The following is a 21,585-nucleotide window of genomic DNA, read 5'->3' as shown; positions in this document are numbered from 1 at the left end:
TAAGCACAAATCCCGAGATAATCGGGGAAAGTTCCGCTCTGAAAGCTTTTTCCGCTCACAATGGCCAAAACTCGAGCACCTTGAGAGGCAGTGACCTCGCACTACCTTCATCTTGAGTCTAAATAGTCGAGTTTCGTTACAGCCATCGAGTGAGGAAGACCAAGGAGGCAGTCGACAAGCGGAGCTTTAATTCAAATCGGCTCCGAATGCTTTCTTTTCTAGATATTTCCGTCTGACAAATTTCCTTACAGCAAATGTTTATAAAGTGCGGTTGTCCGAACCGGTTATTCGTGCTTGCTTTCGTTCTTTGTTTTTCTCTACATCAATGGCTGACACGCCAGATGTACGCACCTTGTACGAAGAGCAAAGAGTCGATGACGTCGAATCTCAGCTTAGCCGCGAAAACGCCCACCACGTCGATGTATCTTCTGCCGAGCGTCAGTTTAACGAGCTATCCCGTCAACTCAGCATCAAAAAATCATCAACCACCACCGCCAGTGTAGAGACAGCTCAAGGTAAAGATGTGGAAAAAGGCGCTGAAGAAGAGGATAACTTTGATCTCCGGGAATACCTTTCTTCGTCGAATGATGCCAATCAACAAGCTGGAATCCACCACAAGGTTCGTTTGAAGCGCCTCATGACTTTATTCCGCTCAATAAGTATCCAGCGCGTCGGTGTCACTTGGGAAGATTTACAGGTAGATGTTATCGGAGGTGATGACAGCAAAGTATGTTATAAACGCATCCCCATGATGAATTTATTTAATTCAGAGTATCCAGTTCTTCATCAGGACCTTTGCCAGTGAATTGTTTTTTATTTCTGCTGCTTGATTTTTGCGACTTACAATCACTCAGATGCCCTGCTTGGTTTCGTTCTCAGTCCCATCACCTTGATCTGGAGTTTTATTACCCCTCTGCTTCCCAAGAAAAATTTGCCAACAAAGTCAATTCTTCACAAGTACGTTTCACATCTGGTCTACATAGATCATACTCACAATACGACACAGATCTTCCGGTGTACTTAAACCCGGTGAAATGTGTCTCGTTCTCGGATGTCCTGGTGCCGGATGCACTTCCTTCCTGAAAGTCATTGCCAATCAACGCGAAGAATACGCCAACGTTAGTGGGCAAGTTCTCTACGCCGGTATGGACGCAGCAGAAATGGCCAAATATTACAAGGGTGAAGTAGTGTTCAACGAAGAAGGTAAATGTTTCCGTCAATGCCGCAAATTTAAAGGTAATCTTATTTGGTGTTAATCGATTAGATGATCGGCACATTGCAACTCTTACTGTCGAACAAACTTTAAAGTTTGCATTGTCCACCAAAACTCCCGGTCCTAAGGGTCGTCTGCCAGGTGTCTCTCGCAAGGAGTTTGATCAGGAGGTTTTGAACACCCTGTTACGCATGCTTAACATATCCCACACCCGCCGTACGCTCGTTGGCGATGAGTTCGTTCGGGGTGTTTCTGGAGGAGAGCGTAAACGTGTTTCTATCGCAGAGATGATGACTACTCGTGCTCGTGTTCAGTCTTGGGACAATTCCACTCGTGGTTTGGACGCATCAACTGCTCTCGATTTTGTGAAAAGCTTGCGGGTAATGACTGATGTGCTCGGTCAAACGACTTTTGTCACTCTGTAAGTTCTTCCCGCCGCTTATTACGGCTTGGCAAATTAATTTCCGCTCAGATATCAAGCTGGAGAGGGTATCTACGACTTATTCGACAAGGTGATGGTACTCAGTGACGGCCGGCAAGTGTACTATGGTCCTCCCTCTGAAGCGCGTGCATATTTCGAAGGCCTGGGATACAAGGCTCTTCCTCGTCAAAGCACCGCCGATTACCTCACTGGATGCACTGACATCAATGAACGCCAATTTGCTCCTGGTCGGTCCGCTGCCAATGTCCCTTCTTCTCCTGCCGCTTTAGAAGGCGCTTTCTTGCGTTCAAAATACTCTCAAGACAACAAAGTTGCTCTCGAAAAGTACAAACTGACTATGGCCACCGATAAAGCTGATCAGGAAGCATTCCGCGCTTCTGTTGCTGCTGACAAGAAGAAGGGTGTGTCCAAGAAGAGTCCCTACACTCTCGGATTCACTGCTCAGGTTCGCGCTTTGGTTGTTCGTCAATTCCAGCAAAGACTGCAGGATAGGTTCCAGTTGTATACTAGTTTCACGCTTAGTACTGTAAGTCATATTTTCCAACGCGTTCGTGACGGCCACTCATTCTTCCTCATTAAGGTTCTCGCTATTGTCCTTGGAGGGGCCTTCTTCGCGTTGCCGACTACCTCTGCCGGTGCCTTCACTCGTGGAGGGTAAGCTTTATTTTTGAGGAAATTTCTCAAAAATCTAACGTACTTCAAACAGTCTCCTTTTCGCCGCACTTTTGACAACATGTCTCGACGCATTCATGGAAATGCCCACACAGATGGTTGGTCGTCCGATCCTTCGCAAACAGACTAGTTACAGCATGTACCGGCCTTCAGCCATTGCTATCGCCAACACGTTGGCCGATATGCCTTTCTCCGCTGCTCGAGTACTATTATTCAACATCTGCGTCTACTTCATGTCAAATCTCAATCGATCGGCTGGTGGATTCTTCACCTTCCACATCTTCAATTACATTGCATTTTTGACGATGCAAGGATTCTTCCGTACTTTCGGTCAATTGTGCACAAACTTTGATTCTGCATTCCGTCTGGCGACCTTCTTCATTCCTAACTTGTAAGTTGATCCCTTCTATCGTGTATTCAGCGTAGTAATATGTGTCCCAGCATCGAGTACACTGGATATATCCTACCCGTCAACAGCATGAAGCGCTGGTTGTTCTGGATATACTACTTGAACCCGATTGCTTATGGTATGATTTATGTATTCATCGGAGGAACCAGCAGTCACTTTACTAATATTGCAAATAGCCTGGCAAGGAATCATGGAAAATGAGTTCAGACGCATCGATGTGAGTGCTTTCCTACTTTTTACGACCGCAACATACTTACCGAAGATGCTCACTAGTTGACGTGTGATGGAGCTTACATCGTTCCCCGCAATGGCGGTGATGTAACCAAGTATCCTGATGGACTTGGTCCCAACCAGATCTGTACGCTTTTCGGTGCATCCTCCGGGTCCACTGCGGTCACTGGCCACCAATACATCTTCGCGGGTTACGATCTCGACACCACCGATCTTTGGCGACGTTGTTTTTTGGTTCTAGTGGGCATGTTCTTCTTTTTCCAGCTCACTCAGGTCATTGCTTTGGAATTCTTCCCGGTAAACTATTAATTCCTCTCTAAAATGGTACCCAATGACTGATGCAGCTATGCATCTAGCAATACGTTGTCAATGTTGGATTCAAAATCTTTGCCAAGGAAGATTCGGAGACCAAGAAGCTCAATGAAGCTCAACGCGCAAAGAGGGCTGCTCGCCTTGAGAACGCTCATGCTGATGAGAAGCTTTTGCATGAGGCTGAGAAGGTCGAAAACTCAAAAATGTATTATCTTTCTATCGTCACATTTTCCTTGCTCATCATTACTTCAGGATCGCGGAACGTCCGTACAGGAAAACGTTCACCTGGGAAAGACTCAACTATACTGTTCCTGTTCCCGGCGGCACCAGGCGCTTGCTACACGATGTTTACGGATATGTCAAACCGGGGACTTTGACCGCCCTGATGGGTGCTAGTGGTGCAGGTAAAACCACCTGTCTTGATGTTTTGGCCCAGCGCAAGAACATTGGTGTCATTGCTGGTGATGTTCTCGTTGATGGGCGTCCTTTGACTTCTGACTTTGCTCGAGGCACTGCTTACGGTAAGGATCTGAATATATCTTTGTTGACTCCTGTTCCTCAACCTGTCTGGCAGCTGAACAGATGGATGTTCACGAAGGAACAGCGACTGTTCGCGAAGCAATGCGATTCTCTGCCTATCTTCGTCAACCAGCAGAAGTGTCCATTGAAGAGAAGAATGCCTATGTCGAGGAAATCATCGAGTTGCTCGAATTGCAAGATCTCTCAGAAGCGGTAGTTTACTGCCTTGGGGTCGAAGCAAGGAAAAGATTGACCATCGGTGTCGAGCTTGCCAGCAAACCAGAGTTATTACTGTTCCTCGACGAGCCTACCTCTGGTCTTGACGCTCAAAGCGCTTGGAATCTGGTTCGTTTCCTGCGAAAACTCGCCGACCAGGGTCAGGCCATTCTGTGTACTATCCACCAACCTTCGTCTCTTCTCTTCGAAAGTTTCGACCGTTTGCTCCTCCTGGAACGTGGGGGCGAAACCGTGTACTTTGGCGATATCGGCTCCGATTCCCACATAATTCGAGAGTACTTTGCTAGCCATGGCGCTGTTTGTCCTTCAAATATGAACCCGGCTGAGTATATGCTTGAAGCGATCGGCGCTGGTGTTTCTCCTCGCGTTGGTGATCGTGATTGGAAGGATGTTTGGCTGGATTCGCCTGAATGTGCTAAGGTCCAAGAAGAAATCGAGGCAATCAAAAAACGAGGCTTGGCCAGACCCGAACCTGATCGCAAAGCGATGAGCACCTGTAAGTAGCGCTATCTCATGAGTTCGATAGAAACTGCTAATAATAATAATAATCCTTTCAGATGCTACTTCCTTCTTGTATCAACTCAAGCTTGTCGTCAGCAGAAATAACCGGGCTCTTTGGCGATCTCCTGACTATATCTTCACTCGGCTCTTTGTTTGCAGCTTCATATCCCTCTGGATCTCTCTCTCGTTCCTGCAACTTGGGAATGGGCTGCGAGACTTGCAATTCCGAGTCTTTGCTATGTACGCTTCCGTCTTCTTCCATCTTCATTTGTCTTATCAGTTCCTATTAGCTTTTGGGTTGCTGTTCTCCCCGCCATCGTCATGTCTCAGATCGAACCCATGTTCATTATGAACAGACGTACCTTCATTAGAGGTTAGTTGTTGGCATTGTTTGAGGACGCAATGTGTTGTAACGCGTATTACGCAGAATCCTCGAGTCGTATCTATTCGCCATATGCTTTCGCTATAGGTCAACTTCTTGGTGAAATTCCTTACAACGTTCTTTGCGCGATAGTTTACTGGGTTCTGATGGGTACGACCATGCATCTCTCGTTCGAGTCGCTTGACTGACATTTTTCTTCGATAGTCTATCCGATTGGTTTCGGACAAGGTTCTGCTGGTCTGAATGGTACGGGCTTCCAACTTTGGGTCATAATATGCATGATGCTGGTATGTGGCCTTAATTTTGTTTTGGAGCTTCCGCCCTCATCCAATCCCTTTGTAGTTCGGTGTATCGCTCGGACAACTCATTGCAGCGATCTCGCCAAGTGTCCAAGTTGCAGTGTTGTTCAATCCTTTTATTGGTCTAGTCCTCACCACTTTCTGTGGTGTGACCATTCCTTATCCAACAATGAACTCGTTCTGGCGGAGTTGGCTCTATCAACTGGTTCCGTACACTCGTACGCTTGCCGCTATGCTCTCCACTGAATTACAGTGTGTTCTTATTTCACCTTCATAAGTCAATCATTACTCATTTCTTCATCAGTGGCCTTGTCATCACTTGTAAGAGTGACGAGTTCAATGTTTTTGACCCACCCTCTGGCCAGACTTGTGGCGAGTGGGCCGACGATTTTGTGAATGCGTTCGGGGGTTATCTCAATAACCGCAATGCGACCTCTTCTTGCCAGTATTGCCAATATCAATATGGTGACCAATTCTACACTCCATTGAACATCAGTTACGACAATCGGTGGAGAGATGTGTTTATTATCTTCGCGTTCTTTGGTGAGTTGCATTGATATTCGAACCTTAACAATCACTGACTTCATTTTCTCTTAGTTTTCAATGTTATAGTGACAATTATTGCTTCACGTTTCCTCCGGTACGCCAAGCGGTAACATTCGCCCGCAGGCAATGCCCATATGAAGTTCATGCTATATCCTTAACTTACTATGCTCCCATGCAAAGTTCACGACGTACGCTATATCAGGTTATCAACATGCTACATAGACAATACGCACATCTGTATCCATTTACCATTCGGCTTGTCGGAATCGACTACACCCGCGCATTAGATTCTTGTTTTCGTTTGGCATCTTCGTATTGATTTACTTATAATAATAGAAAGATAATGTTGTCTAGTCTTCTTCTACGTTCAACCAACGTTCAACCTCAAATAATGTCCCCGCAATTGAAGGGGTCTGTTCGGAATCACAAGTTCACAACTGAGTCTCCAAAAACGGATTCTATACTGTACATTGCCATTCTGCACATAGTTCATAAGCAAACACTGTCACCAATTTCCGAACACAAAAGAAACCGCTATGAAGCTCGCCGACAGGGACGATGCGGAAGTAAATAGAGATGAAGGCACAAGTTAAGCGTCCAGTTTCTGAAAAGCAATTGGTTCCCAAAAGTTGCACATGGAATGACTGAGAGGATTTTCGACAAATCGTAGTAATTTCGCAGTCGTATTTTACATTTGATCAATAACCGCGGTCAGACTCACTTCATCTAAGATCTCAAAACCATTTGCTTTCGTGACCTGTGGTGTAATTAGACGATGATCAAATGCCAGTAATGGACAAGTAACGCACTTGAGCCAGTTGTACATTGTGACGATCGAGTTTTTCTTCCATCACTTGTTTCAGTATACGTAGAGTTAGTAATTGAGCTTCTCGCAGAGTCATTTTCTACGGCAGACACTTTTAGGATCATATGTTAAAGACTATAAAGAAAGAACGTACCGAGTGCCACTTATCCTGGAGCTCTGCCTGGGCTGCTTCTGACCCGGATCCGATCGCTTTTGCCTGATAGCGAACAAAAGTGCCAGAAGGATCTGTGTGGTATCTAAGAGGGGTATGAATAAATAATACCCTCTATGAAATGGCCAAACGTACAATTGTGGGCCCAGTTCATCGATCCCAGCAATCAGCAGCGCCACGCCAAACGGTCTACTCATCATAGCATCCTCATCGTGTACACTCTCTCCAAACCGCAGCGCCAGATCACAAACTGCCTGAGTAACGCTCTCCACTTTGATCTTCTCGTCGTACGTGAATGAGTGGTTTTGTGCGGTCACTCGAGCATGGTCGATCATCGTCCGTGCGTCGGCCGTTAGGCCAGACATTGCACAACCAAGGTGAGCGTCAATTTCCATGATCTTTTCGATGGAGCTTGACTCGATAAGTGGTGATTGGACACGTTTTTCGACACCGAGAACAACGCCTTCGTCTGTTCGGACACCAACTGTTGTTGAGCCCAACTATGCAGCAAGTATGAGTGTATGAGATCGAATAAGTGTGCTTTCTGAGCACCTTGATAGCTTCAATAGCATATTCGACTGAGCAAGAGGTCAGATCATTAGCTAGAAAGTGCGCATATGCGGCGCACCTTGGAACAACCGTCCTTCCGGAGAAAAAGTGTTGACACCACGGTCTAAGATATACAATTGAGGACGTTCCCAGGAATTCTAGACGAGCAATTGTCCTACCATATTCTGAACGCGTTAAAAACATATTGGTGGTAGTGGAAGGTGAGAATGATGAGAATGAAGAAGTTAATTAAAGCTTGCGTACGTCGACGCGCGTACAAACGACCGTGTGACTTTCAACTTTCACTACATTCAAGAACTTAGTCACTTCAAGTTCAGCTTCTTGTTCAGTGACCACCCCTTCGTTTACCTTTGAATTCCATCCCTGTACGAATATCTATGCTTATCTGTTCTATATTCTTTGCTTTCTTCCCAATCCGGCGACTAGCTATTTGTGATGGCGAACGTGTGCTTCAATAAGTTATCGATGATCTTGGCCTCATATTCCGATTTTGCCTTCCAACCATCATCACCAAAATGACCGCAACCGAGCTCTCAGCCGATGATCTCAAACAGATCCTTGCTTTCACCGTCACCCTTGCTCGCAAAGCAGGCGAATTAATCATGGAGGGATCAGAAGCGATTCAGCTGGCTGGATCGAACGTTGATGAAAAGAAGAATTCCGTGGATCTGGTTACTGAATACGACGTCCGTGTCGAAGAGCTGGTCAAGAAGGAGATATTTACTACTTATCCTGAGTTCAAGTTGTGAGTCCAAATTGCTTTGCTCATTGTGACTTCTCCTTAGGATATTACTGTATACATAGTATCGGGGAAGAATCCTACGCTGCGGGCTCTCGATCACCTCTGACCGATGATCCTACTTACTGTGTGGATCCAATCGGTATGTTATATCTACTTCTCGTATGCTGATCGTTGCTAACTCTATTTTTTGCCAGACGGAACGACCAATTTTGTCCATGGCTTTCCATGGGTCTGCATTTCTCTCGGGCTAATATACAAGAAAGTACCTGTCCTCGGAGTCATTTACAACCCTTTCCTGGATCTCCTTGTAAGCGCGTTCTAAAATACTGCCTTCATTCACTCATTGAAACGGCTATCGATAAAGTATACTGGAATCAAAGGCCAAGGTTCCTTTCTCTCCCGACAGGGAGGTCCACCTATGAAACTTCCCCTGGCCAAGAATCCTAAGCCTCTAGCTACTCTTAACCATGCTCTTATCGGTGAGCACTTGTCGAAATCCCTTCGCTCATATCCTCAATCTAAGTCTCAATCATCATCGTGTCCTGCTTCTAGCCGTGGAATGGGGCAACGATCGTACGATCGACCCTCTGACTAAGCGCTCCGAATCTTTCCACAAGCTCGCTGGTGACCCTGATAACGGTGTAGAGGGAGGGCGCATGGCTCATTCTCTTCGTTCTCTGGGCAGTTCTGCAATGAATTTTGCTACGGTCGCTCAGGGTGGATTAGATATCTACTGGTGATTGATTTTGCTTATGCTGCTATGTGATCTATCTCTAAAGCATTCATTTTTCTACCTTTCCTTTTCTTTGACTCGTAGGGAAATCGGATGCTGGCCTTGGGACGTTTGCGCTGGCATGGTCATTGTTCAGGAAGCTGGCGGATCAGTTACTGGATCGCATGCTTACTACGAAGCTGCAAAGGACTTGCCGTCCTTTGGAGAGCCTAATGAAGAGATACTGACCGGAAGAAAATATCTCGTTGTTCGCGCTATTGGGGACTCCGAGGTTCGTCATACATTGTCTTTATCGAGTGTGGTGATCGTCTCATTTGCGAATTTACACGATTTCAGAAAGAAAAGGGTCGCGATGCACAGAAGAGGATCATGGGCGAGTTCTACAGTACAACCGTAGATTACAACGTTTCTTGAACATTTCAGGTTCGAAAACTATACAGTATTGCCTGGTAACTCCGAGAGCTGCTGAGAGGGGATTGTAATCTATTGTACAATTGTTTCAGGACTCGGCATGTGGTAGCATGTGGTGCACTGGACCAAAATGTCTCAACCACCTCGAGCTTCAAGCTTCAAGGCTCAGAGTCAACCGCGCCAAAAATTGACAGAGTGGCATAAATTAATATCATCTTGTTAACTTGTCCAGATATATGTATATTGATGCATTGTGTCTTGATTCTTTCCTTTCCTTTCCTTTCCCTATACCAGCCTTTTCCTTGGCCCTATCTCGGCACCCTCTCAGGATGGCCCTTTCGAATTCATCAGGACCAATGAAAGATGGCAAAGACTGTGCTACCCTGCTTATCATCCAAAACAAACTCTCCGGTATATACCGCACAAACCAATTCGTTTCACAGTGGAAGACGTCGACGAATGGTTAGCAAGTTGCCGCAATCCTCAGTGTCTAAGTTCGGCGGCCTTCATGGACGGGCAAGGTTACACAGGGTTACACGGGAGCGTTTCGCATAACACGCGCAAGTACCCGTTCCCAAAGGCACTCATGTACTATGGCGTGATCGCTCGAACGAGCCCAAGCGTCGACGGGAGAACATCCGACAAACGTAGTGTTTGACTCGCAATTCTCCTCGCAAGCCGACCAGCGACAATCCAGCAACAATCTCATAAAAGGGTTTGGGAATTCTCAATCAAGCGCTTGAGCCGGGGCATCCAGCTTCCGTCTGGAGTCGGTTTCTCTTATACACTAGGCTCTACTGTCGTGGACTACACCTTGCTTGATCCTTGAATTGTAGGTTAGAAATGCGGCGCCGCGAGTGGCTACAGGGTCTCCATATGCTAGGTGGGATGGTGAGCTGTGGAATCTTTGAAACAAAACAAGCTCAAAGTGTGCCTGCAGGTCAAAAAATCTCATACGAATGCCACGACGGCGTAGTATCTCGTACCACAACCCTGTTATCAGATATTTCCTAAAACCGAGAAACCCACGGAACAAACATCCGGAGCGCTACAGGCGGTGCTTCATCGACCTAGTTCTGTTCCTTCCGATTGCACATATGTGGATTTGTGGTCTCTCCGTTTCGGGCCTGTGCTCAATTGGCTCCAACTTGAAGGCCAGTTACTACAAAACCGTACACGAGGCAGCATGGAAAGCACAAAACCCTCGACAACATTAATTACAAGCCTGAATGCATTGCATTCTCATAGTACTACCCGCGATATCCTAGAGATCCTGCCCTGTAAACACGTCTACTTAGGTAACTGACGGGCAAAATGTTGCAACCGGGATTCACCTTTCGGTACGAAAGCTCATGTTCATGCTCAAAAATCCCTTTCCTGTCCGGTCCTTTCTGTTCTGAGCCCAAATTCTACTCTCCAGTCTTGTGGGCTACGCATGGACTCGATTTCAAATTTGGTCCTTGGTCGAAGGCGCTGCAACAACGGAGCATGATATAAATAGGAACAACGACATATAAGAGCTGATCTCCAAGTCGCTTCTTTCCACCTATCCAGTTGGTGATTCTCTTTGCTGGCAAAGGAACAAATCCCAACTCTTTTATTGAGTCTCAAGCATTTACTATCGCTTCACCGATCTTCCATCCATATTCTTATTCGAATCAAACGCCCAGAAGAATGCTTCTCGTTTCCATCCATACTGTGGTCATAGTTTTTGGCTTGTTCAATCTCCTGTGTGCGATGCCCGTTTCTGTGAGTGAGACGTCGTATCGCCTCAATGATTCCTTTCGATTCTCTGACGACCTGAGGATTCAGGTGAATAACGCTGTGGGATCACGCTCCGACGATGAATCACAACTGTCACCTCGCAGAGCCAAACCCCTAGCAGATCAGGGATTCAACGCCAATCTGGTACCTTCAGGACCAGCATTACCACCGGGGGGAGCCCCAACGCCACCCCGAACAGGATCGCCTGCAAGACCGCCTACGGAGCAACCGGCGGGCGACCCTGCGACACCGTCGACTGGAAAAGTCTGGATCACATTTGCTGATGCTACAACATCTGCTCATAACTCGAATCCCGCCTTTCAGCAAGAAGTAACTGACATAGTCAAACGTGGACTGGCCAGGACGGCGGCTTTTTCTCCAGAGCGTCATGGGGAACGAATTTTTGATTTCCGAAATTCTTTCCCCGGCAATTCTCTTGCACAGCGGCAAGTCATTCACTGCAAAGTGGAAGACGATTGGCCCAGTGGTCAATGCGGCTCGGGATGTCTTGGTTCGGTAGCTTTTGTGGATGATCTTGGTCCGCGTAGCTTTCATGGGAGAGTGAGAGCGCTCGATGAGGATGAACACGAATCGTACGAGCGTTACCCCCGAGTATCCCTTCCGCCGCCCCCGCCACCTTCTCCCTAGACGCGAGATTCGACTTTCTTATCTAATTTCGATGTCACTGGAAGCCTGTAATTCGTTGAATCTCGCGGGTGATAAGCCTGATTTAGTTTCAGAATGAAGTTAGTTGAACCTAACATGAGCCAGATTGAACTTCCCGCTCGACTGAATGGATCACATCACTTGAGAGTCTGTCGGTGGGAGATATGAGTTTTCATATTGCCTGATCATATGGCAAGGAACTTCGATAAGCTATAATGTTTGACGTCTCCCAATGAATCCAGCTCAGCCTTTGTCAGTTGACTCATGTATGGGTACAGCAAGCTAGTTGGTGCTTGGATCCCGCTCTGGCTTCCCAGCTCGTCCCTCTCGATCTCGATTTTATTAGTATTGTGCTCGAGTATTACATCTACGGTGCATATCTTTTCCTGCATTATCTGTCTCACTGGTGCTTATCTATCACTAGACTTTTGGTTACGATGGCTTGGCAATGATGTGAGCCTTTCCTCTTCTCCCCCAAAATTCAGAGCGCTTTCTGATTGGCGTACAACGAATGCGCTTATAGGAACGGCCTCAATATCCTCCCGTCATATCTCAATTACTTCCATCTAACTCCCGCAACCACTGGTTTGAATACTGCTTCGCTCTGGATCGGAGGGTGCATCGCAGGAGTCACTTGGGGCAAAGTGACTGATTTAATTGGACGCAGGCCCGCATTGTTTTGGGCCGCAGTCCTCACTCTAATCGCCGTGGTACTGCAGACGGCTGCTCAGAACATTGCCATGTTCGTCATTGCGAGGATCATTTTGGGCTTTGGAACCTCTGCGTCGGGTCTTACTGGTCCCGCATATCTGGCGGAAACACTTCCACTTCATTGGCGTGGGTGGGGACTGGGCATATTCAACGACTTCTATTACGTGGGTGAGTTGTATCAAATCGTTTTCGTTGAGGTGGTCCGTTATTGATAGTCTTGCAGGCGGTCTTATCGCGGCGGGAATTACCTACCGCACCTCGTTCATTGATTCCACCTGGGCATGGCGTATACCTTCTGTCATCCAGGGTGTTTTCAGCATTCTATGCATCGTCATCATTCCCTTCGTCCCCGAATCTCCCAGATGGCTATTATTCCACGGCCGTCGTGGAGAAGCTCACAATGTGCTTGCCCAAACTTACTCTGATGGTGATTTGACAAGCCACATTGTTCTGGTTCAGCTCAAAGAGATTGAGGATACGTTCGAGTATGAAAAGAATGCTGGGGAGACTCTGTCTGTAACCCAGATCTTTCGAACGAGGACTGCCCGGAAACGAGTGTTGTTAGCGGTCTCGGCTGCTGTGTTTAGCACCATCGCAGGTATGTACAACACTTCTTTTGGTTGCAAAGTGCCAGTCTTCGGCAGAAAAACCCTACTCATCTATTCATTGCAGGAAACGTCATTGCCTCGTACTATCTCGGGACGATGTTAACGAATGCTGGTATAAGCAGCACAACAAAACAACTCCAAATTGTACGCGGAAATGATTAATTCCCCATCGTTACTGAAATAAATGGACCTCATTGTGTAGAACATCATCCTTAACGCGTTCTGCCTGGTCTGCTCCGTATTCGGGACGTACTTCATTGATAGATGGGGCCGCAAAACGATTGCAGCCCTCAGCACAATGCTCTTAACCATCTTCTTGTTCCTGGTTGGTGCTTTAACAAAAGGTTTGTTTAAATATCGTATTCAGTGAAGTTGACGAAACTTACCGAACTTATTCCTGGTTCGATTTAGTATTTGGAAATTCGAGCAATACTTCTGGCGTGTATGGTACTGTGGCGGTGATCTTTTTATTCCAAGGCGCGTACAGCATCGGATGGACACCAGTCCTCTATCTCTACCCCCCGGAAGTACTGAACTACCCTATTCGTGCCAACGGCATGGGCGTGTTTCAATTCTTCCTCAATGGTGCCGCGTACGTTGTCAAATACCTTTGGCGTTCATCGTCGTCCATTCAGCTCACTGTTGTTCTATAATGTAGCTTGCTCATAGTGTTCACCATGCCCGTCGCACAGGCCAGCATCGGATGGAAGACGTACATGATAAACGGAGCATGGGATATTGTAATGCTGATCGCGATTTTGTATTACTGGATCGAGACCAAGGGAAAGACGTTGGAGGAGATTGATGAACTGATCGAGGGGAAGAAACACAGCGAGGTACCGGATTTGGAGAAAATTATACGGGGAGGAGAGGTTCAGTATGAGTATGGAGCTCAAGAGGTTGAGAAGGAGTAGTCCATTAAGTGAATTACACAGTCTAGGGCATGCTGTACTCTCAATAAGCACGGGTCTTCCGCTCCTAACCAAAGTCTAACTGACCATTACCCTGCTACTACCCGGATCATACCTACAAGGTCATAGAACTCCACTGTTTAACCCAGGCCTAGCTTACTGGAACCAATCCTGACATCGAACTTTAGCATTGAGAGTTTAAGAGACTCGTTGAGAGGAGCCCATCCAGCATCCTGGCCATCATACATCGCCAGCTTGCTCAAGCCGAATATAGTAGGCATTAAGACAGGCCGCTGTTAAACTTCATCTGCTCTCGTTCGAGAAAGGGAGAGCTGAAGTTTGGGCTGATGTGCGCGGATGGGCTGTGAGTGAGTAACGAGACGATGTGACGAGCATGGGAAATCCACGAGTGATCGGATAAGATAAGATTGCCCGGACCCTACGCCACCGTTATGTAAAGCGCGTTCAAAATTTTCAAATTTCTTATTCCCATTCTATCAGTCCTATGCTCCGTGCTACATAGTACTAGTACATTGATACCTAATTTTCGGCCATACAGTGGCTTTGAGGAACTATTAATTTGTTATCCTCCAATGGTTTCTTGACACAATCATTGGTGCACTCATCCATGTACGGATACAACAGACTGGCTGGTGCTTGGATCCCGCTGTGGATCCCCAGGTCATCTCTCTTGATCTCGGTGTTGTTGGTCCTGTGTTCAAGTATCACTTCTATGGCGAGTGGTCTTTATTTAATCCTCTCATGTCCTGAAAATGATGTATCTCATAGACTTATGGCTACGATGGCTCAATGATGCGAGTCTCTTCCATCTCCACAACATTCTGAGTTACTTTCTGACTGTGAGCAACGAACCTGCTTACAGTAATGGCCTCAATATCCTCCCATCCTATATTGACTACTTCCACCTAACTCCCGCGACCACCGGTTTGAACACAGCTTCGCTATGGATCGGAGGGTGTATCGCAGGAGTCACTTGGGGCAAGGTAACAGATGTAATTGGGCGCCGGCCAGCCTTGTTTTGGGCTGCAATCCTCTCTTTGATCGCCGTGGCACTACAAACCGCTGCTCAAAACATTACTATGTTCGTCATTGCAAGGATAGTTCTTGGTTTCGGGATCAATGCATCGGGTCTTTCTGGCCCTGCTTATTTAGCAGAAACGCTTCCTCTTCATTGGCGCGGCTGGGGGCTAGGTCTATTCAACGATTTGTACTACGTGGGTGGTACTACGTGGGTGAGCTGCCAACAACTTATCTTGTCAGTAGACTCTTCTTGATAGTCTCGCAGGGGGTCTTATCGCGGCAGGAGTAACCTATGGCACTTCGTTCATGGAATCTACCTGGGCATGGCGTATCCCTTCTCTTATCCAGGGTGTATTCAGCATTCTGTGCATCGTCATTATCCCCTTCATCCCCAAATCTCCCAGATGGCTATTGTTCCAGGGACGTCGCGAAGAGGCTCACCAAGTACTTGCCCAGACCTACTCTAATGGTGATCTAGCAAGCACTGTCGTTTTGTCTCAGCTCAAGGAGATCGAAGATACATTCGAGTATGAAAAGAATGCGGGGGAGACCTTGTCTGTTACCCAGATTTTCAAAACAAGGACTGCCCGGAAGCGAGTGTTGCTAGCGATATCCGTTGCTGTGTTTAGCTCAGTAGCAGGTATATTTATCAATATTCGCGATATAATGATCATATTTACGTATCCACTTCAGGAAACGTTATTGCTGCGTACTACCTCGGTTCTATGTTGACTAATGCTGGAATAACGAACACGACGAGACAACTTCAAATTGTACGTTGAATATATCACTGCAGTTGAAATTTCCTTTGAAATAGTATCGCAGAACATCATCCTCAACGCGTTCTGTCTGATCTGCTCCGTACTGGGAACTTACTATATAGACAGTTGGGGCCGTAAAATGACCACAGTCATTAGCACAGTTCTTTTGACCATATTCTTGTTCCTGGTAGGCGCTCTGACAAAAGGTTGGTTTCAAAAATCGCAATTCACAAAGGCATTGAAGTTTATCTAACTCGTTCTTGTTTTGGTCGGATTTAGTATTCGGAAATTCCAATAACACATCTGGAGTGTACGGTACTGTCGCAATGATCTTCTTGTCCCAAGGCGCATACAGCTTTGGATGGACACCAGTCTTGTTTCTTTACCCTCCTGAAGTGCTCAACTACCCTATTCGTGCCAATGGCATGGGTGTATTCCAATTCTTCCTCAACGGCGCTGGGTATGTTGTCGATATCCTTTCTCATCTATTACCGCCAATAATCATGATACAACACTCAGTCTACTCATCATACTGACGATGCCCATCGCGCTTTTCATTATCGGATGGAAGACGTACATGATAAATGGAGCATGGGACATCGTAATGCTCATTGTGATTTTGTATTATTGGATCGAAACGAAGGGTAAAACATTGGAGGAAATCGATGAGCTTATTGAGGGGAAGAAACATAGCGATGTACCCGATTTGGAGCAGATTATTCGGGAAGAGGCTCGGGTCGAGAAGGAAAAACACTGATGAATCCTGGATGAATCACTGATATTCCTTCATTTAATGTAGGTGACTTTTCTAAGGCTGATTCTTTTTGATTTTCGTGCCCCTGAAGCCCGTGTACAACATGTCGTCTCTATAAATCCTAATAATGAACATGGTTCGAAGCTTCTTCTATCCAATGTCTTGCAGTCTCCGATCTTGGTGTGAAAGTACAATCAAATGGTGGGGGATAGCTATTCAAGAATGATCAGTCATGCAGGAATGTATGTGAACGACTCAACATACTTCAAACTCCCAGATGGTAGGTATTCAACAGTTGCTGGATTTAGTAATTTGCCATCCGCACCGACGGCTCGACCGACATCGATGGAACAAAGAACCGACGCCACGGTCATCCAAGTCAACTCTCTAGACATAGCTGTAGAATGTACACTTGCATCAACAACTCTGTGCAATTACGCAGTAAAGAAAGACACGCACCCATACCAGTACATTGTCTCCTCCCATATCCAAACGCAGGATTCGAGTTCATACTCTTATTCAACAACCCATCCGGCATCATAAAACGTTCTGGGCGAAACTCATCTGTCCTAGCACCATATGCCTTCTCGTCCGAAAGGATAGCAGCGATGTTGGCGATGACGATACTGCCTTTGGGAATAAAATAGTCACCGTACACGTCGTCCTGAAGCGCTCCGTGAGGGATAGTGACGGTGACTGCTGGCTTCCATCGTAATGTTTCGTTAATGATAGCGTCTACGTATGGAATTGTACCGAAATCTGACAATGTCGGCATTCGTGTGCCACCAAGTGCTTTGTCTACAGCTTCTTGGCCTTTCTTCTGAATTTCGGGATGAAGAGCCATGGCTAGAATGAAGCTTCGTAACGTGAGTTCTGTCTATGGAAGTTGTCAACCAAGAGGTTATAGCGGGTAATACGGATCGTCTCACTGTGTCCGCTCCAGCTAGGGGTGAGGTTTAAGCATTGTACTGGGGGTGATACTTATGAAAAAATCGCATACCGAGATACATGTTCCCAATGATAGAGCATACCGCATCGGTTTCTTCTGGGGTCTGTTCCTCTTTACTCGATTCAAGGTAACGCGAAGCATAAGAGCGAATGGCGGTTCCATCGGCCTATTTGAAAGGTCGATGACCCAGTTTTCAGAAATGACAAATTCTCCTACCACTTGTTTCTGTACATGCTTGAAAGCAACTGTACGCACTTCCTCTGTGAGCTTTTTCATGTCCTGTGCTTTTTTCTGGAACCCGGCTCCAGGAAACCAACTCGGCACTATCTTGAGGATGGGGAAAGAATCCACTACAAAAAGACGCGTTGTTACCAACTTCAAACAACTCATGATTATTACTAACCTAGGAAACCTCCGCGTTGAGTGGCATGAGATATAGTCTTGATCCAACGTTCGGAAAGCGAAACAAATGGATCTTCGGAGTTTTCAGCCTGTATTCCATATCCAGAAGACAGAATGAATCGTCCTGTTGCACTAGTCCAGAAAATCGGTCTACGTAATACGAAACATCGATATTACGGCTGACTCACAGGCGAATGAGTTTGTCATGGTCTTTCTTGCATGGTAACAGCTCTTGAAGCAGTCTGTTTACAGCCATCACTGCATGCGGTCGGCAAAATGGTACGTCAATGTGCTTATGCCATACTTTGCGTGCAGCTAAGTAGGAGCAAAAGTCGATTAGGAGTATTGCTTAGAATAGGTCGAAGAGTCCGCACCTTTGAATGTTTCACCGTAGGGCATGATTGCCAAGTTCCATCCTGCCTGTACAAGCTCTTGTAGCACCACCATCCTGGGCCTATTATCAAAGTAAGTGACTCGCCGTTTTGCTACATTACGGACGCACCGATCCGAATATATCGCAGAACGTTTGACAAACAGCGCATCTGCACATGCAGCAGAATTCAGAATGATCAATGACGGTCCAATTGGAAGACGAAGGCTTATGATATCAGAGCCTAAAGCGAAAATTCAATGAGTTGTGTGGATTGCACAATCATTGTCGACGCACCTAAGTCGCGCGCCATTTGAGCATAAACTTTCCATTTATCATCAGTGGGGATATCGAACAGATTTCCGACGATTGGGTAGCCGGGTGGTCCTGGAGGAAGAGAGCCGCGCCGTCTAGCTCCAAGCGTACGACTGAGAAGTAGGGAGACTGCGACAGTAAGGAGCGAAATCCCAGCCACTAATCTGATTGATGCATCATTCTCAAGGACTTGAGAGAAAGTAGGTAAGCGGGTCATCGATTCCGGGATAGAGAGTATGCGTGCGATGAGTAGCCGAGTGAATGTCGCCGTCTTGCATGTTTATAGATTTCCAAACATGTACATAGGAGGTAGTACGACCGTCAAAGTTAAATGGGTCATTGCCGCAGGGCGTTACGGCCGTCCGGCCGCAGAGATAAATAACATTGCAGAAACAAGCACAAGCGAAGGCTGTAGACGACTGGACATCTCTGAGTCAGTCGGCTCAAGGCGTCAAGCACGAATGCGGAGCGTAAAATAAGAAGCGAAGTATCCGGACGTAGAGGTGAACATAGAAGGTGGAGAGAAAACCATTTTTGGCCACAATCCCGCAGATCACACGGTCACTAGACGCGCTTGCCGCCGTTTCATGAACCTGGAATATTGAACTTCGGTTCCCGTTCTGTTACAGAGATGTTGCGCTACCGACATCGCCATGCAGATCAAGCCCGGAAATTCCTTATAAACAGCCCAGGGGAAACCCTGTCTAGCTGTAGTCATGTTGAAGAAGACCTCTGTAGCTTTTTTAACGGTTCTTGCGCCTCTTTGCGCCGCTGTCGTCTACGATGCGACCTTCGACGCGCTCCCTCTTAGTACAAAGCACGACTATGTCATCGTCGGAGGTCAGTTCACTCAATCTCCAGTTGGTCGTTGGTTGTCTGACATCAAGTTCCAGGGGGTGTGGCTGGAAGTGTCGTCGCCAATCGGGTAGGAAGATAAACTTTCCATGAATCGTTATCTTCAACGCGCCGACCCCGACTTTTTTTTTCTTAGCTCACAGAGAATAGCAATGTCTCTGTGCTCCTTCTCGAAGCCGGGCCATTGTGTGTTTGTCTTCCCTGCGCGTCATATCTTGTCTGATTTTCCTGTAGCCACAAAGGAGTAATCGAGACTGAAGTCCCGTTTTATTTTTGGCTCGGAATTCCTTCGACCTACCAGTGGAACTATACCACAGTGCCGTTAGTATCCCAAAGAACTCTCTATGCGCTCCTTTATTAATATACTTTTTACTAGCCAATCGTCGGCCAACAACCGGAGTATCGCTTACCCTCGAGGTCATATCTTGGGTGGATCAAGCGCTATCAGTGCGTAACATTGTATACCTCCCATATCTTATTTGCACTCATGTACATTTTTCAGACGGGTTGGTTTATGATCGTGCAGCAACATCTGACTTCGATAAACTTGCCAATATGAGTGGAGATTCTGGGTGGGCTTGGGAGAGTATGCTTACTTACTACGAGAAGGTAACGTATATCAAGGGCGTGCACTTCCGTCTCTTAATTGACATTTCTATGTAGCTGGAAACGTTCGGTCCACCCTCTGACGGTCACAACATCACTGGCCAGTTCGACCCGTCAGTCCACGGATTTTCTGGACCATTAGGCGTTAGCTTGCCAGGATATTCTCAGACCCTTGATTCTCTCGTCCTTGAAACTTTAAATAATGACACTTTTCCGTACAATCAAGACTCAAACTCTGGGAATGAAATAGGTTTCGGTAAGGGACCGGTGGATTTTTTGGTTGTACGTTTAACACATGATCCTCTTCGTGGTCTTCCCCATTGTAGGATGGCAAGTCTCCACTATCCACAACGGTACCAGAACCACTGCTGCTACCGCCTACTTGGCCGATAATTACCTTGCGCGCCCCAATCTTGACGTCGTCGTCAACGCTTTCGTTACTCGCGTTCTTGCTTCCAACGGAAGCCAGATCGACACGGTAGAGTTCCACGCCGTAGGAAACAGTAAGACCCATCTAATTTAAGCATTGTAAATATACTAATAAAGAATCTTCGAAGCAACCAACCTAGAAGTTCAAGCTTCTCAGGAGGTCATCATGTCAGCGGGTTCCATCAACACACCTTATATCCTCTTGAGTTCTGGAATCGGTGATAACGCCACCTTGTCGTCTATGAACATAACACCGATTCACCACCTTCCGTCAGTTGGACAGAACATGTCAGACACGACTGTGATGTATGTTAGCTGGGAGGTCAACTCGAATGATACCTTTGATCCGCTTCTCAACAACGAAACCGCGCGGGCAGAAGCATTCTCTGAATGGAATGCGACCAGGACTGGACGGATGGCGAACGGAGTTATCAATTTATCAGGAATGTTGCGCATGAACGACTCAGACCCAACCGTGCAAAGCATATACCAACAATACAGCGAATCTGTTGCTGGATCTAATGATGCCGATTTCGAGATGTTGTTCATCGTAAGCTATCTTCGAGAATTTTCTATGTGATCATGGTCTCATTTTCATCCTAGGACGGGTATATCAGCACTTCCAACAGCACATACTTCAGTATGCTATATGGTGTCTTGTCCCCGTTGTCCCGTAAGCCCTTCTTTCTTCACTTTCGCGCGGTGCATTCACGCGATATTCTAGGTGGAAGTATAACTCTGAATGCCTCAGACCCCTTGGGGCCCCCATTGATCGACCCCAATTACTTTGCTTCAGAATACGATGTTTTGGTGATGCGCCAGGCGCTCTTGACTGGTTTCAATTTTCTTTCTTCTGAACCATGGACAAGCTACCTTGGAACACCTGTAAATGGATTAGCCGAAGTCATCTCAGCTGTTGGAACTGGGGACTTCACCGCCATGGATGAGTTAATGCGTAATGGCGTTCAAAACGGTGCCCACTTGGTTGCTACATCTTCAATGTCTCCGTACGGCGCAGACTGGGGCGTTGTCGATCCTGATCTGCGTGTTAAGGGGTTGAATGGCTTACGGGTCGTTGATGCCTCAGTATACGTAAGTCAACAGGTTTTCAGGTTATCCTTACTGACTGTTTTTTCTGAAGCCCTTCGTTCCTGGGGGTGCTACTCAACTACCCACTTACTGTTTGGCTGAGCGGGCGTCGGATATCATCAAGGGTTCCCAGTAAACTGTTTGGACACTATTTAATC

The 21,585-nt window shown here is 46.6% G+C and overlaps 8 protein-coding genes across 8 annotated transcripts; 6 read left to right on the top strand and 2 right to left on the bottom strand.

Annotated features, from left to right (window-relative positions):
* Nucleotides 1-325: 325 nt before the first annotated feature.
* C8R40DRAFT_1047603 (ABC-2 type transporter-domain-containing protein) lies at nucleotides 326-5,873 on the top strand (the record flags this gene model as incomplete). Its single annotated transcript, XM_046224452.1, has 22 exons — nucleotides 326-619; nucleotides 668-727; nucleotides 780-801; nucleotides 855-957; nucleotides 1,007-1,203; nucleotides 1,265-1,634; nucleotides 1,686-2,181; nucleotides 2,236-2,309; nucleotides 2,362-2,718; nucleotides 2,769-2,854; nucleotides 2,913-2,953; nucleotides 3,010-3,264; nucleotides 3,324-3,484; nucleotides 3,532-3,800; nucleotides 3,854-4,531; nucleotides 4,593-4,776; nucleotides 4,827-4,909; nucleotides 4,964-5,068; nucleotides 5,123-5,205; nucleotides 5,261-5,469; nucleotides 5,522-5,760; nucleotides 5,815-5,873. 22 exons carry the CDS (start codon nucleotides 326-328, stop codon nucleotides 5,871-5,873), a joined length of 4,425 nt encoding a protein of 1,474 aa, XP_046085585.1.
* A 578-nt stretch (nucleotides 5,874-6,451) lies between these two features.
* C8R40DRAFT_1047627 (proteasome subunit alpha type 5) lies at nucleotides 6,452-7,493 on the bottom strand (the record flags this gene model as incomplete). The annotated part of the gene is made up of 7 exons (XM_046224455.1): nucleotides 6,452-6,520; nucleotides 6,573-6,668; nucleotides 6,723-6,825; nucleotides 6,876-7,240; nucleotides 7,293-7,318; nucleotides 7,369-7,413; nucleotides 7,469-7,493. The coding sequence occupies 7 exons, from the start codon at nucleotides 7,491-7,493 to the stop codon at nucleotides 6,452-6,454; spliced, it is 729 nt and encodes a 242-aa protein (XP_046085584.1).
* Nucleotides 7,494-7,825: 332 nt separating this feature from the next.
* On the top strand, nucleotides 7,826-9,199 carry C8R40DRAFT_1047205 (uncharacterized protein; the record flags this gene model as incomplete). The annotated part of the gene is made up of 7 exons (XM_046224427.1): nucleotides 7,826-8,055; nucleotides 8,115-8,191; nucleotides 8,247-8,359; nucleotides 8,417-8,531; nucleotides 8,605-8,788; nucleotides 8,870-9,056; nucleotides 9,122-9,199. 7 exons carry the CDS (start codon nucleotides 7,826-7,828, stop codon nucleotides 9,197-9,199), a joined length of 984 nt encoding a protein of 327 aa, XP_046085583.1.
* Nucleotides 9,200-10,642: 1,443 nt separating this feature from the next.
* C8R40DRAFT_323701 (uncharacterized protein) lies at nucleotides 10,643-11,749 on the top strand. Its single transcript, XM_046234707.1, has 2 exons — nucleotides 10,643-10,945; nucleotides 11,009-11,749. The coding sequence occupies exons 1-2, from the start codon at nucleotides 10,871-10,873 to the stop codon at nucleotides 11,606-11,608; spliced, it is 675 nt and encodes a 224-aa protein (XP_046085582.1). The 5' UTR covers nucleotides 10,643-10,870; the 3' UTR covers nucleotides 11,609-11,749.
* Nucleotides 11,750-14,006, top strand: C8R40DRAFT_323702 (MFS sugar transporter-like protein). The gene is made up of 8 exons (XM_046234708.1): nucleotides 11,750-11,998; nucleotides 12,051-12,079; nucleotides 12,150-12,505; nucleotides 12,561-12,935; nucleotides 13,010-13,089; nucleotides 13,148-13,289; nucleotides 13,357-13,537; nucleotides 13,604-14,006. The coding sequence occupies exons 1-8, from the start codon at nucleotides 11,891-11,893 to the stop codon at nucleotides 13,857-13,859; spliced, it is 1,527 nt and encodes a 508-aa protein (XP_046085581.1). The 5' UTR covers nucleotides 11,750-11,890; the 3' UTR covers nucleotides 13,860-14,006.
* A 478-nt stretch (nucleotides 14,007-14,484) lies between these two features.
* On the top strand, nucleotides 14,485-16,415 carry C8R40DRAFT_1070254 (MFS sugar transporter-like protein; the record flags this gene model as incomplete). The annotated part of the gene is made up of 7 exons (XM_046226206.1): nucleotides 14,485-14,537; nucleotides 14,740-15,109; nucleotides 15,141-15,537; nucleotides 15,591-15,670; nucleotides 15,723-15,864; nucleotides 15,938-16,118; nucleotides 16,178-16,415. 7 exons carry the CDS (start codon nucleotides 14,485-14,487, stop codon nucleotides 16,413-16,415), a joined length of 1,461 nt encoding a protein of 486 aa, XP_046085580.1.
* Nucleotides 16,416-16,533: 118 nt separating this feature from the next.
* Nucleotides 16,534-18,665, bottom strand: C8R40DRAFT_1171584 (cytochrome P450; the record flags this gene model as incomplete). The annotated part of the gene is made up of 11 exons (XM_046231728.1): nucleotides 16,534-16,624; nucleotides 16,677-16,809; nucleotides 16,872-17,289; nucleotides 17,342-17,355; nucleotides 17,413-17,527; nucleotides 17,617-17,711; nucleotides 17,765-17,895; nucleotides 17,952-18,078; nucleotides 18,138-18,217; nucleotides 18,266-18,377; nucleotides 18,431-18,665. 11 exons carry the CDS (start codon nucleotides 18,663-18,665, stop codon nucleotides 16,534-16,536), a joined length of 1,551 nt encoding a protein of 516 aa, XP_046085579.1.
* A 499-nt stretch (nucleotides 18,666-19,164) lies between these two features.
* Nucleotides 19,165-21,563, top strand: C8R40DRAFT_1171583 (uncharacterized protein; the record flags this gene model as incomplete). Its single annotated transcript, XM_046231727.1, has 12 exons — nucleotides 19,165-19,288; nucleotides 19,342-19,373; nucleotides 19,440-19,489; nucleotides 19,538-19,624; nucleotides 19,680-19,750; nucleotides 19,806-19,912; nucleotides 19,967-20,165; nucleotides 20,236-20,412; nucleotides 20,467-20,888; nucleotides 20,942-21,011; nucleotides 21,063-21,430; nucleotides 21,480-21,563. 12 exons carry the CDS (start codon nucleotides 19,165-19,167, stop codon nucleotides 21,561-21,563), a joined length of 1,791 nt encoding a protein of 596 aa, XP_046085578.1.
* Nucleotides 21,564-21,585: the final 22 nt, after the last annotated feature.

Source organism: Lentinula edodes (assembly GCF_021015755.1).
Source record: "Lentinula edodes strain Le(Bin) 0899 ss11 chromosome Unknown C8R40scaffold_21, whole genome shotgun sequence".
NCBI classification, from domain to species: Eukaryota; Fungi; Basidiomycota; class Agaricomycetes; order Agaricales; family Omphalotaceae; genus Lentinula; species Lentinula edodes.
The sequence above is the reverse complement of the archived record's forward strand: the minus strand, read 5'-3'. Positions and strand labels throughout refer to the sequence as shown.

Excerpts from the sequence above, each read along its gene's own strand:
- C8R40DRAFT_323702 (XM_046234708.1), top strand. The coding sequence starts at position 11,891 with ATGTATGGGTACAGCAAGCTAGTTGGTGCTTGGATCCCGCTCTGGCTT. Across the intron at positions 12,506-12,560 it reads CAACGACTTCTATTACGTGG|GCGGTCTTATCGCGGCGGGA; the intron begins GTGAGTTGTATC and ends ATAGTCTTGCAG. Across the intron at positions 13,290-13,356 it reads GGTTGGTGCTTTAACAAAAG|TATTTGGAAATTCGAGCAAT; the intron begins GTTTGTTTAAAT and ends GGTTCGATTTAG.
- C8R40DRAFT_323701 (XM_046234707.1), top strand. The coding sequence starts at position 10,871 with ATGCTTCTCGTTTCCATCCATACTGTGGTCATAGTTTTTGGCTTGTTC. Across the intron at positions 10,946-11,008 it reads TGTGTGCGATGCCCGTTTCT|GTGAATAACGCTGTGGGATC; the intron begins GTGAGTGAGACG and ends CTGAGGATTCAG.